Consider the following 19,689-nt stretch of genomic DNA (forward strand, 5'->3'; position numbering starts at 1 on the left):
TGTAAGGACATTCCTAGTAACTACAACCGGTCAGCTTAACATCAGTGGTGGGTAAGGTTTCCATAGAAAAAAATCAGCAGGACTTGGAGAGGTTTGAGTTACTTAGTGTGGGTGGCACAGTGGTTAGCACCGCAGCCTCACAGCTCCAGCGACCTGGGTTCGATTCTGGGTACTGCCTGTGTGGAGTTTGCAAGTTCTCCCTGTGACCGCGTGGGTTTTCGCCGGGTGCTCCGGTTTCCTCCCACAGCCAAAGACTTGCAGGTTGATAGGTAAATTGGCCATTGTAAATTGCCCCTAGTATAGGTAGGGGAATTAAGGGAAGGTGGGGATGTGGTAGGAACATGGGATTAATGTTCTTCTTCTTTGGCCTCCTTGTCTCGAGAGACAATGGGTAAGCGCCTGGAGGTGATCAGTGGTTTGTGCAGCAGCGCCTGGAGTGGCTATAAAGGCCAATTCTAGAGTGACAGACTCTTCCACAGGTGCTGCAGATAAAATTGGTTGTCAGGGTTGTTACACAGTTGGCTCTCTCCTTGCGCTTCTGTCTTTTTTCCTGCCAACCGCTAAGTCTCTTCGACTCGCCACACTTTAGCCCTGTCTTTATGGTTGTCCGCCAGCTCTGGCGATCGCTGGCAACTGACTCCCATGACTTGTGATCAATGTCACAGGACTTCATGTCGCGTTTGCAGACGTCTTTAAAGCGGAGCCATGGGCGGCCAGTGGGTCTGGTACCAATGACGAGCTCGCTGTACAATGTGTCCTTGGGGATCCTGCCATCTTCCATGCGGCTCACATGGCCAAGCCATCTTAGGCGCCGCTCGCTTAGTAGGGTGTATATGCTGGGGATGTTGGCCGCCTCGAGGACTTCTGTGTTGGAGATACGGTCCTGCCACCTGATGCCAAGGATTCTCCAGAGTCAGCGAAGATGGAATGATTGAGACGTCGCTCTTGGCTGACGTACGTTGTCCAGGCCTCACTGCCGTAGAGTAAGGTACTGAGAACACAGGCTTGATACACTTGGACTTTTGTGTTCTGTGTCAGTGCACCATTTTCCCACACTCTCTTGGCCAGTCTGGACATAGCAGAGGAAGCCTTTCCAATGCGCTTGTTTAATTCTGTATCGAGAGACAGGTTACTGGTGATAGTTGAGCCTAGGTAGGTGAACTCTTCAACCACTTCCAGAGTGTGGTCGCCGATATTGATAGATGGGGCATTTCTGACATCCTGTCCCATGATGTTCGTTTTCTTGAGGCTGATGGTTAGGCCAAATTCATTGCAGGCAGCCGCAAACCTGTCAATGAGTCTCTGCAGACACTCTTCAGTGTGAGATGTTAATGCAGCATCGTCAGCAAAGAGGAGTTCCTTGATGAGGACTTTCCGTCCTTTGGTCTTCGCTTTTAGACAGGCAAGGTTGAACAACCTGCCACCTGATCTTGTGTGGAGGAAAATTCCTTCTTCTGAGAACTCAAATGCATGTGAGAGCAGCAGGGAGAAGAAGATCCCAAACAGTGTAGGTGCGAAAACACAGCCCTGTTTTGGGTTAGTATTAGTATAAATGGGTGGTTGATGGTTGGCACAGACTCGGTGGGCCAAAGGGCCTGTTTCAGTGCTGCATCTCTTTTTTAAAAATAAAGGAGAGCCAGCTCAGATGTGTAAAAGGCAGATCATGCTTGACTAATCTAATTGAATTATTTGATAAAATAACAGAGAAGGTTAATGAAGGGAAAACAATGGATGTCTTTTATGGATTTTAAGAAAGTGTTTGACAAAATACCACATAAATGGCTGGTTATCAAAATGGAGGCTCATGGAATAAGAGGGTCAGTGTCAGGTTGGATTAAAAAAAATAGCTTAAGGACAGAAAACAGTGAGTCATGGTAAATAATTATTTTTCAGACTGGAGGATGGTAGACAGTGTTGTTCCCCAAGGTTCAGTGTGAGGACCACTGTTTTTTTCCCATCTACATAAATGACTTGGATCTTGGAATACAAAGTTCAAAATTTGCTGATGATACCAAACTTGGAGTTGTGGCAGACAGCGAAGACCCAGGACATAGGCTACCACAGGGGTGTCTGTTCGCATGGGGAGGGGGGTCACATTACAATTTTTGTCCTACATAGGGGGCTGGTGAGAAAATTATGGAAATATAAAGGCCTAAAAAAATTATCTTACTATTCATCAAAACAACAGCTAATGTGTATGTTTGTGAAGAAGCTTTAAATGAGAAGACTAATTTATTGACTCAGTTTCTTATCGCTATGTTGAACACTGACTTAGTGATTTTGCTTGCCCACAATCTCTGCCCGCACAATCGATGTAGCGATGCAGAGAATTCCAGATAGATACCCATTTGTCAGGAGTGATCTTGATCTCTTTCTGTCCCTTTCTTTCTTCCTCTCTCTCTCTCTGTCTCTCTCCATCTCTGTGTCCCCACCTCTCTGTCTCTTCCCTTTCCTGTCCGTGTCACCCTCCGCCCTCTTCCCCCCCCGCCCCCAAAGTGTGTGTCTGTGTCACTCCTCGCTAATTGTTTTCTACTCCTCACTCCCATTCCTGACCACTCCCTGAACTGCGTGAAAACAGCAGGGGTTGCCAATCCCCGCACGCCTGTGCCACAGACCGTCAATCAGCACTCAGCCTGCTGTCTGTCACAGACTTGCGTCCACCATCCCTCACATGCAGATCCCACCTACCCCTCCACCTGACATACATGAACAGGAGAACCACAGGCAACCCACTGTCAGTTATAGAGGCTGGCGGGCCATATTTTGGACAACTATGGGCTAGCAGAATGGGCAGGCAAGTGGCAGATGGAATTTAATACAGACAAGTGTGAGGTGATGCATTTTGGCAGAACAGATAGGGAGAAGCAATATAGACTAAATGCAATTTTAAAGAGTGCACAAGGACAGAGGGACCTGGGGGTTCATGTGCTTAGTTCTTTAAACTGGCAGGACATATTGAGAGAGTAGTTAGCGAAGCATATGGGATCTTAGGCTTCATAAATAGAGGAATTGAGTACAAAAGCAGGGAAGTTATGCTGGACCTTTTATAAAGCTCTGATTAGACCCCAACTAAACTATTGCGTCCATTTCTGGTCACTACACTTTAGGAAAGATGTGAGGGTCCTTGGGAGGGTACAGAGGAGATTTACCTGAATGGCTCCAGGGATGGGGAATTTTAGCTACAAGGTTAGGTTGGAGAAGCTGGGGTTGTTCTCCTTGGAGCAAAGGAGATTGAGGGGATAAAAACAAGAAATGCTGGAAATACTCAGCAGGTCTGGCAGCATCTGTGGAGAGAGAAGCAGAGTTAACGTTTTAGGTCAGTGACCCTTGTTCAAGAAACGTTAACTCTGCTTCTCTCTCCACAGATGCTGCCAGACCTGCTGAGTATTTCCAGCATTTCTTGTTTTTATTCCAGATTTCCAGCATCTACAGTATTTTGCTTTTATTTTAGAGATTGAGGGGAGGTTTGTTTGAGGTGTACAAGATTACGACAGGTTTAAATGAGGTAGACAAAGAAAAGCTGTTCCCATTAGCTCACGGTACAAGGATTGGGGACACAGATTTAAGGTTTTGGGCAAGAGATGCAGGGGGAATGTGAGAAGAACTTTTTTATGCAGTGAGTGATAACCTGGAATTTGTTGCCCAGGAGGGTGGTGGAAGCAGAGATTATGAATGATTTCATAACGAAATTGGATGGGCACTTGAGGGAAATAAACTTGCAGGTATACGGTAATAGACTGGGGGAAATTACACTGATTGGATTACTCTACAGAGAGCTGGCATGGACTCGACGGGCTGAGTAGCCTCCTTCTATGCCACAATGACTCTATATTAGGATGGGTAACTAAAAGCTAGGTCAAAGAGGTAGGTCTTAAAGATCCTCTAAAAGGAGGAGAGAGGGATGGGAAGGTTTAGAGGGAATTGGAGAGCTTGGGGCCTGGATGACAGAAGGCACGACCACCAGGTGGAGCAAAGACTGTGAGGAATGCACAGAAGGCCTGAGTTAGAGGAATGCAGAGTTTTTAGACGGTTGTGCCGTTGATGGTTTAGCAATGGGGAGAGGCAAGGCCGTGGAATGATTTAAACGAGGATGAGAATTTTAAGCTGGAGGCTTTGGTGGTCCGGGAGCTAAGGTAGGTCAGCGAACAAAGCCATGATAGATGAATGGAACTTGGCACGGGTTAGGATATGAGCAGCAGAGTTTTAATGAACCCATGTTTTATGGAGGGGGGCGGGGTGGAAGGCAGGAGGCTGGCCAGCAAACCATTAGAATATTGGAGTCTGGAGGTAACAAAAGCATAGTAAGGGGGAGGTGCAGTGAGACCTGGGTGCCCTTGTGCACCAGTCACTGAAAGTAAGCATGGAGGTGCAGCAGGCAGTTAAGAAGGAAAATGGTATGTCGGCCTTCATAGCAAGAGGATTTGAGTACAGGAGCAAGGATGTCTTGCTGCAATTATACAAGGCCTTGGTGAGACCACATCTGGAGTATTGTGTGCAGTTTTGGCCTCCTTATCTGAGGAAGGATGTTCTTGCTATGGAAGGAGTGCGTTGAAGGTTCCAGACTGATTCTTGGGATGGCAGGACTGACTTTTGAAGAGAGATTGGGTCGATTAGGCTTGTATTCTCTGGAGTTTAGAAGAATGAGGGGATTTCATAGAAACCTACAAAATTCTAACAGAACTGGACAGACTAGATGCAGGAAGGATGTTCCCGATAGTGGGGGAGTTCAGGACCAGGGGTCACAGTCTTAGGATAAGGGGTAAGCCATTTAGGACTGAGATGAGGAGGGATTTCTTCATCCAGAGAGTGGTGAACCTGTGGAATTCTCTATCGCAGAAAGCAATTGAGGCCAAATCATTAAATATATTGAAGATATAGTTAGGGCTAAAGGGATCAAGGGATACGGGGAAAAGCGAGGACAGGGTTTGGATGATCAGCCATGATCGTATTGAATGGTGGTGCAGGCTCGAAGGGCCGAGTGGCCTACTCCTGCTCCTATTTTTCTATGTTTCTGAGCCTATAGAAGAACAAGTAGGCAGGTGGTCTTGATGGAAAGGTTATGAGCTCAGATTAGAAGTCTTAGAAATAAGATCCTGAAGTTGCAAAGAGTCTGGTTTAGCCTGAGACAGTGTCTTGAGATTTGGGAGCAAGGGAATAAATTTGTGGTAGGAAGCAAAGATAACAACCTTTGTTTTTTCGATGTTTAATTGGAAGAAATTGTGGCACCTAGGACTGGATGTTGGTCAAGAAGGCTGAACACAGTAGTGGGGGGATTGAGAGAAGACTAACGCTAAAGGGATAGTCATATCAGAACATGCCAGTATCACATACTTTTGCCTGAAGAGTGTGGTACACTAAGTCATCTCTATTGACAATATCATTATTGATCTCCCAATAGAGGAAAAATTAATTTTATGAGAATTAGAGTATTCTAACTTCCTCACTTCCCTTTACTGAGAAATGTTAAGTGAAATGTGCTTGAATCATCAATTAGTGGAATAATTTAATCACCATATTCAAACTGGACCCTCTAGGGACTTTTTCACTTTCACTTTTTTCATGATAAAATTACGAGATTGGTCAGGAATAATTATTTTACAAGAAGAATGTGGCCTTCATGTAAGTAAGTAAAATTTTATTAAAAGTGTATATTCAAAAAAAATTAATACATATTTAGAACCTGTTTTGGAAGCTTCGTGTCTTTACATATGGCTCAGGACATGCCTCATTATGCTGAGGTAATAAACACTTCAGTCTATATATAATTGCTTCTGAGGAATGAATGGCACGGTGTTTTGTGTATGCTTGGAATTCCTGATGTCTTTTATTGAATCTGTGGAAATCTAGAGGAAAAGCAAAGCATTTTTTATTTGTTTATGGGATGTGAACATCGCTGGCTAGGCCAGCATTTATTGCCCATCCCTAATTGCCCTTGAGAAGGTAGAGGTGCGCTGCCTTCTTGAACCCCTGCAGTCCTTTCGTTGTAGATACACCCACTGTGCTATTAGGAAGGGAGTTCCAGGATTTTGACCCTGCAACAGTGAAGGAGCGGCAATAAAATTCTAAGTCAGGATAGTGTGTGGCTTGGAGGGGTACTTGCAGGTGGTGGTGTTCCCATGCATCTGCTGCCCTTGTCCTTCTAGGTGGTAGAGGTCGTGGGTTTGGAAGGTGCTGTCTGAGGAGCCTTGGTGCGTTGCTGCAGTGCATCTTGTAGATGGTACACACTGCTGCCACTGTGCGTCGGTGGTGGAGGGAGTGAATTTTTATGGATGGGGTGCCAATCAAGCGGGCTGCTTTGTCCTGGATGGTGTTGAGCTTCTTGAGTGTTGTTGGAACAGCACCCATCCAGACAAGTGGAGAGTATTCCATCACACTCCTGAGTTGTGCCTTGTAGATGGTTGACAGGCTTTGGGAAGTCAGGAGGTGAGTTACTTGCCACAGGATTCTTAGCCTCTGACCTGTTCTTGTAACCACAGTATTTATATAGCTACTCCAGTTTCTCGTCATTGGCAACCCCCAGAATGTTGATAGGGGTGGGGGATTCAATGATGGTAATGCCATTAATGTCAAGGGGAGATAGTTAGATTCTCTTGTTGGAGATGGTCATTGCCTGGCTCTTGTCTGGTGCGAATGTTACTTGCCACTTATCAGCCCAAGCCTGGATATTGTCCAGGTCTTGCTGCATTTCTACACTGGCTGCTTCAGTATCTGAGGAGTCACGAATAGTGCTGAACATTGTCCAATGATCAGCGAACATCCCCACTTCTGACCTTCTGATTGAAGGAAGGTCATTGTTGCAGAAGATGGTTGGTCTGAGGACACTACCCTGAGGAACTCCTGCATTGATGTCCTGGAGCTGAGATGATTGACCTCCAACAACCACAGCCATCTTCCTTTATGCTAGGTACAAATCCAACCAGTGGAGAGTTTTCCTCCTGATTGCCATTGACTCCAGTTTTGCTAGTGCTCCTTGATGCCATACTCGGTCAAATGTTGCCTTGATGTTAAGAGCAGTCACTCTCACATCTTAGACCAACAATTCTGAAATTACAGCCAATTTCATAATTTTATGCTAATAATTTCAGTGCTATTTGAATTTAGAAAATAATTGTTCTGCTTTTGCACAAATCATTAGAGGAAGCAAAGTGCAGTGCACTTGCTGTGTCGCTTTGTTTAACTGCAGGCTTAAGTTACATATGCTGTCCATGTTTTTGTAATTTTAATAGGATTCAAACAGCTGAGCCTAAAATGTTTAATTTTAGCTTGTCCACTGAACAAATGATCACAGTAAATGCAGAATGTTGATAATATCATTAATGTTAAAATAAGGAGAATACTTGAAAATTATGGTGCAAAAATTCAGGTAATGCATATGAATACTGTAGAAGCACGGTTTGGCACAAAACATCAAAGGGTAGATTTTATAAATTCATGCTTCTAGCAGAAGCTTCGCACAATTTAAAAAATGTAAAATCTCTATGCCTGAAGTCCCGACATGTGCTCTCAATGGTATGCTTAAAAGCTATCATTTTTTTTGTAACCTGTAAAGTTTCAATATAGCATTCCGTCTTAACAGAGCAACTTGTCTCAGTTTTCAAAATTAAGCTTTCCTAGATCTGTCAGCAATGCCTATCATAGCTGGTGAAGTAACCACCCTTGTGGATATATGTAATCCTGAACCTTCAGCATTTGAGGTGTAATTTTCCATTTTTGCGCACCTCATTCAAAGGATTAAATGCTAGGAGTGAGCGCGGAACATAGCGTGCCGCACAACTTTTCATACGTTTTTAAAAATTAGTAGTCAGGCTACGTAATGTATTATTTTTCTTCCAGCATATGTCCTCACTGTGTGATCTGCAAAAGCCTCCATAAACTTTAATCTTTTTGTTCAATAAACATGTAGGGACAGGATTATCAATGATGCCTGCAAATGATTTACAGCTGCCATCCTCTTAAATATGCACATTGGACAGTTGTCATTATAACACCTCTGTTCATTCTAATGAGATCTACACTGTGACATTTCTCTGGCAATGCATAGACATAATGATAGAGAAGGATTAAGAATACATTATTGTGATGTCTAATAGGAAGTAATTTTGTGTTTGTTTTGCCTAGCAACAGTTCTAAGCGTACTTATTTATTTAGAGATACAGCACTGAAACAGGCCCTTCGGCCCACCGAGTGTGTGCCAACCAACAACCACCCATTTATACTAATCCTACATTAATCCCATATTCTCTACCACATCCCCACCATTCTCCTACCTACACTAGGGGCAATTTACAACAGCTAATTTACCTATCAACCTGCAAGTCTTTGTCTGTGGGAGGAAACCGGAGCACCCAGCTGAAACCCACGCAGACACAGGGAGAACTTGCAAACTCCGCACATGCAGTACCCAGAACTGAACCCGGGTCGCTGGAGCTGTGAGGCTGCAGTGCTAACCACTGCACCACTGTGCCTCCCTGTGTAGTTCAGTATCCAGATTCTATTTTATCCTTACAGCTTTGAGTGGCAAGTGTGTTTGACATGGATGTGTCAGATACCAATACTTGAACATGTATGGTAGAAAGTAGTTTAAAAGGAAATTCTAGGAAAACAACCCAAAACACTTCAAAAATTAGCACCATTCACACTTGTAAGAGATCATTTTTCCTTTCCCTACAGCAATATTCTGCTGTGTAAGCTTTTTGTTAGTATTTAGCATTTAGTTTCATCATGATTACATTATTGACCTAGTTCAAGCAAGAGTTGCCCATTCCCACACTGTTATTTCACCAAATTTTTATTTTGTCCCCATAAAAATTACAGCCTATTGCACAGTTTTGTAGATGCCTGTTGATCTGAAAGTATCAGGCAGAAAAAAAGGGTCCTGGTGGCTGAAAGAATTTGTGTGCAACTTGAAAGTGAAATGTGTGTTTATGCACAGAGGAATTTTTTAAAGATGTATTGCTGCACTATTTTCTCATTGTGGAATCTCAAATATTCAGCTTTAGCGTCAACATTTGGAAAAATGGAAAACTATATTCAGAATTTTGCATTTACGGTATCCTGGTTAGGGAAGTGTATTTTCGTTAAATAAAATTTCATCAAAAGCCTATTGACCAAATTATTTCATGCAGATTTCATACAACGTTTGAAACAGTCATACCTGTTTATTTGCAACCCGCTTAATTGCAATTCTTGTTTTGATGTGACCATTTCTATAGTCCATTTTTTCCTCTGAAATAACTATTATGAAAAGTTTGTTTTATTGCAATTTAATTTATTACAATTCCCATTTGTGTAAGTGTGGTGTGCTGAAATCTTGCTTTAATAAGACTTTCCACCTTTGAACTTTAGACTTTCATCTTGCAATCTGAGCTCAATGTATCTAAAACTATTTTGACCTGGTTTCCAGTTATCTTTAATGTTTAATGTGTTATGTGGGTGAGGGAGGAATAAAAGTCAAATTCAAGTTTGCTTAATAGAAAAAAGCAGTGTAACTTATTGCATGAGCAAGTAGATGTTTTGAATAGTGTGAAGGAATTCAATATTGTAAAGCTAGTTGCACAGAAGTGTGGCATTTCTGAATCTTGGTTTCAAGAATTTTGGAAAAAAAAGTGGATCTCGAAGGGCTGGAGAAGAATTGAGAAGTGTGAAACTAAGATTACCAGTGTTGATGAAGTGCTGTTTAGGTGATTTAATCACAACTGTGTGCTCAAAATCCTGATTTGCAATTGCTTTTTAAAAGTTACGGCTAATGAGGTTTCCAAAGAGCCTTTTGTGGAACGCTTTGAAGCATAAAATGGATTTCTGTGTCACTGAAAAATGAAACCGATCCTGTTTGCAAAAAGCTGCGCGGTTTAAAAAAAAAGTGGCAAACCCACTGCATGGATTGAGGATGTGTTTTTGAGTTTATTAGCAGAGTATCCATCAATATTATCCATCATTTACAATTGTGACAAGAACAGACTTTCTATCGTAGTCTGCTTGATCAAATCTATGCAGCAAATAGAGAGAAGGTGAGTAGTGATAGAATGAGAAAAGAATGCCTTATATTGTGCACTGCATTTGTGGAGAGATGACTGGTGCAGAAATCATTTCTTCTGTGAAAAACTCTAACGGACTCCAGAGAACATAAATGAAGATGTGCGAGTGTTGTGAACTTCCAAAGATCGAAAGTTAGATTGTGCATCGAGTCATGAGTCGGTGAAATTCTTGATGAATTTTATGCAGTGAAAGAGAAAGTATGGAGTTCGATGACTTCTGATCTCTAGCAAATAAAATCTCAATGCTTTGCAACATAAGTGTTCAAATCTCATGACCTTATTTTTTTCTTTAAATTATAAGATGTTATTCTGTTACGTAGATAGTGGTTTGGCAGTACAGAACTTGAGTATTGCTGAAAATAGAGACATGTTGAAGCTTTTCGTCTTGCACTCATCAGTACAATCTACAAGAATACCAATGTAAGGGAAAGCAATGACTTTATACTGTATGAGAAGAGAGTGCTGATTGGTTGGCAAGCGAACTCTGGTAGAGGCGTTGCCATGGAGAATGCACTAGTTTACGGTGACTGACAATTAACTGCCAAGCTTTGTTTGAAATTTAAACCAGGCAGCTTGACTCTGGTCAAGACATTGCCCTGAGGAATGAACCAGCGAATGTCTGTCACTTATTTTGTTCAGCTGAAACAGGCGCAATGTTTGTACATATTCCTTCTGTCTGCAAAGAACAGGCTCCTGTGTATTAATATATGTAGCTTCCAGTATGCACAAATGTGCCACACTGCGAGCCATACTGATGATCTTAAATTGGTTGTCAGAGTAATTCTTAGCACACTGAGGATTATTTAGCAAATGTTGTCCAGTTGCAGAATCACATCTAATGTTGGACACTGTGTTTTGAGTTTTGCAAGCATGAGCTGGTTGGGTACGGCCCGTACCTTGCCCGTTGCGAATAGCTGAAGGGACATGTTTGATATGATCTGCCAGTCTTTGGGACGTACGGCCTATATACCTGGCATCACACTGGCATTGAACTTCATATATCACATTACTCATTTGTGTGATGGGAAGGATGTCTTTTTGGCTTGATGGCAGCATCCTGTTAGTGGCAACACACGTGTTGCTACTGCATAAACTTATGAACGGGCCGAAGGCCATCATTTTTGGCCCTGAAAAATGCCCAGTCTACCTCAAATTACCGTGGCAGAATAATGTATCCCAAAAATTTGAGCAACTGGTGAAGCTAGCTGTTTCACACTGCTACTATGCAGTAGCAACACGTGTGGTATTTGCCACTAACAGGATGCTGCCGTCAAGCCAAAAAGACGTCCTGCCTATCACACAAATGCATAATGTGATATATGAATTTCAATGCCAGTGTGATGCTAGGTATATAGGCCATACGTCCCAAAGATTGGCAGATCGTATCAAACAACATGTCCCTTCCGCTATTCGCAACGGGCAAGGTACCGATCGTACCCAGCCAGCTCGTGCTTGCAAAACTCAAAACACAGTGACCAACATTAGATGTGATTCCACAATTGGACAGTATTTGCTAAATAATCCTCAATGTGCTGAGAATTACTCTGACAACCAATTTAAGGTTGTCTGTCTGTAGGGCTCGCAATGTGGCACATTTGCACGTACTGGAAGCTACATATATTAATGGATATATTAATATTACAAGAACAGGGCTCTGTTCTTGTAGACAGAAAGAATACGTACAAACATTGTGCCTGTTTCAGCTGAACAAAATAAGTGACAGCCATTCGCTGGTTCATTTCTCAAGGCAATGCCTTGACCAATCAGAGTCGAGCTGCCTGGTTTAAATTTCAAACAAAGCTTGGCAGTTAATTGTCAGTCACCGTAAACTAGTGCATTCTCCATGGCAACACCACTACCAATCAGCACTCTCTTTTCTCATACAGTATAAAGTCGTTGTTTTCCCTTACATTGGTATTCTTGCAGATTGTCCTGATGATGCAAAACAAAAGCTTAGACAACATGTCTCTATTTTCAGCAATACTGGTATTATTCTGTATTTATCCTTGTTTTAAGAGGTTAGAAGAAATTTAGGCCAGTAAAGGTTTCTATGCACCAAAACAGCCTTGATTTTTTTTTTCTTTCATTCTTCATAAAAATTGTTCTGTCACAATTGGTGAGGTGCTCATGTCTGATGGATTGCAAATAAGCAGGTTTTCTGTACTTTAGACAGTAAATTATGTAGCTTTGATTTCTATTTGTGTGAAATGGAGCTTTCCTAGGCCATTACTTAAAGTTATTATGGATTTATATTATACAGTATATTCAGTGCATGTTTAATCTTCTCAGAAATTTGGCAGCATCAGAGCAGATGTGATCGAGCAGATGCGATTTAAGCAGCGACTGCGAGTGATCCAGACTCTTGAAGACACCACAAAGCGTAATGTAGTGAGTGCAGTTATTGAAATATTCTGAATTATTTTACAAGTTTTATTTGAATTACAAATATAGTACAACATATATTTGCATTTTAATCAAAATCTGTGCTTTGTTTTGAATTTCTTTTTATGTCCAGGTTCGAGCCATTGTGACAGACACATCATTCACTATAGATGAACTGGAAGAACTGTATGTCCTTTTTAAGGTAAGCAGCTTTCATATGACAGTGGTGTTTTTGTCTAACTTAACATGTGAAGTGCTTCTTTAGATTAGTGAGCTTCCGTCATTGTTTATAATATTCTCTGCATAGCTAATATGCAGATAAACTGCATCTAATACCTGTTTATAATATGGAAGTGTTTGCAAAAACAGTGTCGAAGCTGCTACTTTAGTATAACTGAGGCAGTGTACCACCTACAGAGGCACAAAACACCATTGCTTGAATGATTTTACTTCATTTTTCTTCCTTCGGAGGCAAACCACATAAATGCCAAGTTGCTGTTTTTATTCAGGCTATGAAGCTGAGCTCTCGAGGTTGTTTGTACAGGGCTACAATGTCTTTTTTTCTAATAAATGGTTCATCTGTGCAGAACTTCCCCAAAATGGTTACTGCACAGAAGGAGGCCATCTTCTTCCTTGTGCTAATATTGATGCAATTTTACAAGTGCTCTGTTGATTTAGTTGGGTATCATCTACTTAATATAAAAAGTTATTATGGATAAATTAGTGTACTGTGATTTAAATCATTTTTCCAACCTCTCAGATCTGAAGTTAAATCCAGCTCACAGAATTTAAAAGTTTATTTCTCTAGTAGCTGGTAAGAATCTGCAAATAAAAACTTGACCTATCTCAGTTTAGTTTCCAGTCCACAGCACAATCTGCTCATTGTTCAACATTGAGACTGAAATGTTTTATTAGTGTACTGTTTTAGTTGTTATGGCCAGGTGATGTGATGTGGGTGGTTCCCACGGTCAACTCCTTTAGTGTTTTATTTTTCAAATAAAGAGACAGTGGCAGGTGTAGGTGTGCAAATTGGCACAGGGTCGAGCAGATTAGAGAACTAAATGTGTGGTTCAAAGAGTGGTGTGGGAAGAAGGGGTTTCGATTCTTGGGGCACTGGCATCAGTACTTGGGGAAGAGGGAGCTATTCCATTGGGATAGGCTTCACTTGAACCAATGTCCTGGTCAACTGCATAACTAAGCTGTGGATAGGGCTTTAATCTAAGAGGGTGGGGAGCGTTTGGGTAAAGCAAAATTTAAAAATCCAAAGAAGGAGGTCAGGGCATCAGAGCAGAATAGTGCTGTGGGTAAATGCCAACAGAATGGGACAGGAAGGGACAGAGTTCAACAAAAATTGTACATTGTCAAATAAGGTCATTGCAGGGAATAGAGGTAAAAAAAAATGAAATTTAAAGTTCCTTTATCTGAATGCACAAAGCATCTGTAGTAAAATAGATGAACTAGTGGCATGAATAGAGGTAAATGATCTAGATCTAATTGCCATTACCGAGACATGGTTGCAAGGAGATCAAGGTTGGGAAATGAATATCGCAGGGTACACAATATTTCTGAGAGACAGACAGAATGGCAAAGGACGAGGGGTAGTCCTGAAAGTGAAGTATGGCATAATGACATTAATAAGAAGGGATCTGGCCTCAGAAGATCATGAAGTAGAATCAGTTTGGGTGGAAATTAGGAATGGCAGGAGTCAGAAAACACTGGTGGGAATAGTTCACAGGCCTCACACAGTAGTTACAATAGTTATATTATTGGACAGAACATTAAATGGGAAATTATTGGAGCTTGTAACAAAGGTAATGTATTAATTGTGGGGTACTTTCATCTGCATATAGACTGGGATAATTAAATTGGCAACAGTGGTCTAGAATATGAATTTGTACAGTGTTTTCATGACCGTTTCTTGGAACAACACGTTGTAGAACTGACTAGGGATAAAGCTATCTTAGATCTTGTACTGTGTAATGAAGCAGGGTTAATAAGCAATGTCATAGTAAAGGATCTACTAGGAAATAGTGATCATAATACTATTTAATTTCATGTTAAGTTTGAAAGTGACATTCCAATCACAAATAAGAATCTTAAACTTAAACAAAGCCAATTACCAAAGTATGAGGGGAGAACTGGCTACGGACAATTGGATAAATAGACTAGAATGTATGGTGGGAAATAGTTAAAGAAATAATTCAAAGGGTTCACAAAAGTACATTCCATTCAAAAGCAAAAACTCGCCAAGGAAGACCCATCCGTATCTCAATCAGTAAGTTAAGGAGAATATTAGACTAAAAGAAGAGGCTTACAATGTTGTAAAAAAATTGGGATTGGGAATGTTTTAGAAACCAGCAAAGGGCCACCAAAAAGTTAATAAAAAGGGAAACACAGAATATGTAAGTAAACGAGCCAGCAATATATAAACAGATTGTAAGAGCTTTTATAAGTACATAAAAAGGAAAAGAGTAGCTAAAGTAGACGTTGGTCTCTTAGAGGCAGAGACAAGAGAAATCATCATGGGGAATGAGGAATTGGCAAAGCATCAAACAAATATTTTGTGTCTTTCTTCACAGTAGAAGACACAAGTTCCATACCAGAAATAGGCAGTAACCTAGGGGCAAAAAGAGTGACGACATTGAGGAAATTGATATCAATCAAGAAAAAGTATTGCAGAAATTTGAGGGACTAAAATCTGACAAGTCCCCGTGACCAGATGGCCCACACCTTAGGGTTCTAAATGAGATAGCTGCAGAGATACTGGATGCCCTAGCTATGATTTTCCAGAATTCATTTGATTCAGGAATGGTCCCATCAGATTGGAAGTTGGCAAACGTTACACCACTTTTCAAGAAAGGAGGTAGAGGGAAAATAGGGAACTACAGGCCAGTTAGCCTAACATCAGTCATTGGGAAGATGCTGGAAACTATTATTAAAGAAGTCTTAACAATGCACTTGGAAAAGCATAGTATGATCAGAACAAGTCAGCATGGTTTTACTAAAGGGAAATCCTATTTGGCAAATTCATTAGAGTTTTTTGAGGATGTAACTAGTAGGGTAGATAAAGGGGAACCAGTGGATGTGGTATACCTGGGATTTCCATGAGGCATTTGATAAGATGCCACATAAAATATTAATAGGCAAGATAAGGGTTCATGGTGTTGGGGGTAATATATTAGCATGGATAGAGAATTGGTTAACAGACCGGAAGCAGAAATGGGCAGAAATGGGGCATTTTCAAGTTGGCAGGCAGTGAATAGTGGAGTGCTGCAAGAATCAGTTCTGGGGCTTCAGCTATCTGCAGTCTATACTAATGACTTGGATGACGAGACAGAATAACGTATCTAAGTTCGCTGCTGACACATAGCTCGGTGGAAAGATAAGCTGTGAGGAGGACATAGAGAAGACTGCAAGGAGATATAGACAGGTTAAATGAGTGGGCAACAAGATGGCAGATGGAGTATAATGTAGGGAAGTGTGAAGTTGTTCGCTTTGGTTGTAAAAATAGAAAATCAGAATATTTTTTAAAAGGTGTGAAACTGATGAGTGTTAATGTTCAAAGAGACTTGGGGGTACTCGTGCAAGGAACGTACAAAATTAACATGCAGGTGCAGCAGGCTATTAGGAACGGAAATGGTATGTTGGCCTTTATTGCAAGGGGATTGGAGTACAGGAATAAAGAAGTCTTACTAAAATTGTACAGGGCTTTGGTGAGACCTCACCTGGAATACTGTGTGCAGTGTTGGACTCCACATTCAAGAAAGGATATACTTGCACGGGAGGCGGTGCAGTGAAGATTTACTAAATTGGTCCCTGGATGTGGGGGCTTTCCTATGATAGGCGGAGTAAATTAGGCCTATATTCTCTGGAGTTTAGGAGAATGAGAGGCAATCTAATTGAGATATACAAGATTCTGAAAGGACTTGCTAGGGTAGAAGCTGAGAGATTTTTTCGACTGGTCAGGGAATCCAGAACGCGGGGGCACAGTCTCGGGATGAGGGGCCGATCATTCAGCTCTGAGATGAGGAGAAATTACTACACTCAAAGGGTTGAAAATCTTTGAAATTCTCTACCCCAGAGGGTTGTGGATGCTCCATCGTTGAATACATTTAAGGCTGGGATAGATAGATTTTTGGTCTTGCAGGGAATCCAGGGATATGGGGAGTGGGCAAGAAAGTGGAATTGAAGCCCAAGATCAGCATGATCGTATTGAATGGCGGAGCAGGTTCGATGGGCCATATGGTCTACTTCTGCCCCTATTTCTCGTGTTCTTGTGTTTTAAAAATCAGAAAATCAATTGTTTATTGATGAATATGCCTTATCCTGAAATTGTCACAACCGCATCCACTCACGCATTCGCTCGCATGAGCAGACACAAAATGAGGCAGATGGAGAGTGGGCGGGGTGGAGGGAGGGGAGAGGTCATGATAAGCCTGTTGAATTGTCTAAGAAATCAAGTTCTTGATGGGTGCAAGGCTGAGATATATTAATCACTTGGATGTGAATGTCGGGGGCATGATTAGTAAGTTTGCAGATGACACCAAAAATGATGGTATAGTGGACAGTGAAGAAGGTTGTCTAAGGTTACAACAGGATATAGATCAACTGGGAAAGTGGGCAAGGGATTGGCAAATGGAATTTAATACAGACAAGTGCGAAGTAATGCATTTTGGGAAGTTAAACCAGGGAAGGACATATACAGTGAATGGCAGGGCCCTGGGGAATGTTGTTGAGCAGAGAGACCTTGGGGTGCAAGTACATAGTTCCCTGAAAGTGGCAACACTGTTGGACAGGGTGGTGAAGAAGGCATATGGCATGCTTGCCTTCATCGGCCGAGGCATTGAGTACAAGAGTTGGAACGTCATGTTACAGTTGTACATAACGTTGGTTAGGCCGCAGTTGGAGTACTGTGTGCAGTTCTGGTCGCCGCTCAACAGGAAAGATGTGATTAAGCTAGAGAGGGTGCAGAAAAGATTCACGAGGATGTTGCCTGGTTTGGAGGGCTTGAGTTATAAAGAGAGATTGGATAGGCTGGGTATGTTTTCCCTGGAGCAAAGGAGGCTGAGAGGGGACTTGATAGAGGTACATAAAATTATGAGAGGCATAGATAGTGTAGATAGCCAGAGTCTGTTTCCCATGGGTAGGGCTGACTAAAACTAGAGGGCATAGATTTAAGGTGAAAGGGAGGAGGTTTAAAGGGGACCAAAGGGGTAAATTTTTCACACAAAGAATAGTGGGTATCTGGAATGAGCTGCCTGAGGAGGTGGTGGAGGCAGGAACAGGAGACACATTTTAAGAGGCATCTGGACAGGTGCTTGAATGAGCAAAGCATAGAGGGATATGGAATTAATGCAGGCAGGTGGGATTAGTATAGATGGGCATTATGGTCGGCATGGACGTGGTGGGCTGAAGGGCCTGTCTCTATGCTGTATGACTCTATGAGATGATTGTTGATTTTTCTCTTGCTTGAAGGTTCAGTTGAAGAACTGTGTGACATTTCCAGTTCAGTATTATCTAATATAGATGTAAGATTCAACAGCAGAGTCTGGGCCATCCGGCTTGTTGGAACACAAGCTGCTAGATGTTGCTTTTCTTCTGGTCTCTCTCTCTCTCTCTCTCTCTCTCTCACTGTAGCTCTCTCTCTCTCTAGCTCTCTCTCTCTCTCTCTCTCTCTCTCTCCCTGTAGCTCTCTCATGCTCCCTGTAGCTCTCTCATTCTCCCTGTAGCACTCTCTGTCTCTCTGTAGCTCTCTCCCTCTCTCTCTCTCTCTCGCTCTTTTTGTAGCTCTGTCTCTCTAGCTCGCTCTCTCTAGCGCTCTCTCTCTCTAGCGCTCTCACTCCCTGTAGCGCTCTCTCTCACTCCCTGTAGCGCTCTCTCTCACTCCCTGTAGCGCTCTCTCTCGCTCCCTGTAGCGCTCTCTCTCGCTCCCCGTAGCGCTCTCTCTCGCTCCCCGTAGCGCTCTCTCTCGCTCCCCGTAGCGCTCTCTCTCGCTCCCCGTAGCGCTCTCTCTCGCTCCCCGTAGCGCTCTCTCTCGCTCCCCGTAGCGCTCTCTCTCGCTCCCCGTAGCGCTCTCTCTCGCTCCCCGTAGCGCGCACTCTCGCTCCCCGTAGCGCTCTCTCTCGCTCCCCGTAGCGCACTCTCTCGCTCCCCGTAGCGCTCTCTCTCGCTCCCTGTAGCTCTCTCTCTCTGTAGCGCTCTCTCTCTGTAGCGCTCTCTCTCTGTAGCGCTCTCTCTCTGTAGCGCTCTCTCTCTGTAGCGCTCTCTCTCTGTAGCGCTCTCTCTCTGTAGCGCTCTCTCTCTGTAGCGCTCTCTCTCTGTAGCGCTCTCTCTCTGTCGCGCTCTCTCTCTGTCGCGCTCTCTCTCTGTCGCGCTCTCTCTCTGTCGCGCTCTCTCTCTGTCGCGCTCTCTCTCTGTCGCGCTCTCTCTCTGTCGCGCTCTCTCTCTGTCGCGCTCTCTCTCTGTCGCGCTCTCTCTCTGTCGCGCTCTCTCTCTGTCGCGCTCTCTCTCTGTCGCGCTCTCTCTCTGTCGCGCTCTCTCTCTGTCGCGCTCTCTCTCTGTCGCGCTCTCTCTCTGTCGCGCTCTCTCTCTGTCGCGCTCTCTCTCTGTCGCGCTCTCTCTCTGTCGCGCTCTCTCTCTGTCGCGCTCTCTCTCTGTCGCGCTCTCTCTCTGTCGCGCTCTCTCTCTGTCGCGCTCTCTCTCTGTCGCGCTCTCTCTCTGTCGCGCTCTCTCTCTGTCGCGCTCTCTCTCTGTCGCGCGCTCTCTCTCTGTCGCGCGCTCTCTCTCTGTCGCGCGCTCTCTCTGTCGCGCTCTCTCTCTGTCGCGCTCTCTCTCTGTCGCGCTCTCTCTCTGTCGCGCTCTCTCTCTGTCGCGCTCTCTCTCTGTCGCGCTCTCTCTCTGTCGCGCGCTCTCTCTCTGTCGCGCGCTCTCTCTCTGTCGCGCGCTCTCTCTCTGTCGCGCGCTCTCTCTCTGTCGCGCGCTCTCTCTCTGTCGCGCGCTCTCTCTCTGTCGCGCGCTCTCTCTCTGTCGCGCGCTCTCTCTCTGTCGCGCGCTCTCTCTCTGTCGCGCGCTCTCTCTCTGTCGCGCGCTCTCTCTCTGTCGCGCGCTCTCTCTCTGTCGCGCGCTCTCTCTCTGTCGCGCGCTCTCTCTCTGTCGCGCGCTCTCTCTCTGTCGCGCGCTCTCTCTCTGTCGCGCGCTCTCTCTCTGTCGCGCGCTCTCTCTCTGTCGCGCGCTCTCTCTCTGTCGCGCGCTCTCTCTCTGTCGCGCGCTCTCT

At 43.5% G+C, this 19,689-nt stretch overlaps 1 protein-coding gene across 2 annotated transcripts in view; it reads left to right on the forward strand.

The window, feature by feature from the left end:
* tbc1d9 (TBC1 domain family, member 9 (with GRAM domain)) overlaps positions 1 to 19,689 on the forward strand; it is a 150,655-nt gene that overhangs the window by 96,926 nt on the left and 34,040 nt on the right. For both annotated transcript variants that reach the window (XM_068043405.1, XM_068043409.1), the window contains exons 14-15: positions 12,324 to 12,422; positions 12,550 to 12,618. In XM_068043405.1, the coding sequence (XP_067899506.1) occupies positions 12,324 to 12,422; positions 12,550 to 12,618 (168 nt within the window). The remainder of the gene's footprint in view (positions 1 to 12,323; positions 12,423 to 12,549; positions 12,619 to 19,689) is intronic.

This window comes from Heterodontus francisci, chromosome 1, assembly GCF_036365525.1.
Source record: "Heterodontus francisci isolate sHetFra1 chromosome 1, sHetFra1.hap1, whole genome shotgun sequence".
In the NCBI taxonomy this organism is placed as follows: domain Eukaryota; kingdom Metazoa; phylum Chordata; class Chondrichthyes; order Heterodontiformes; family Heterodontidae; genus Heterodontus; species Heterodontus francisci.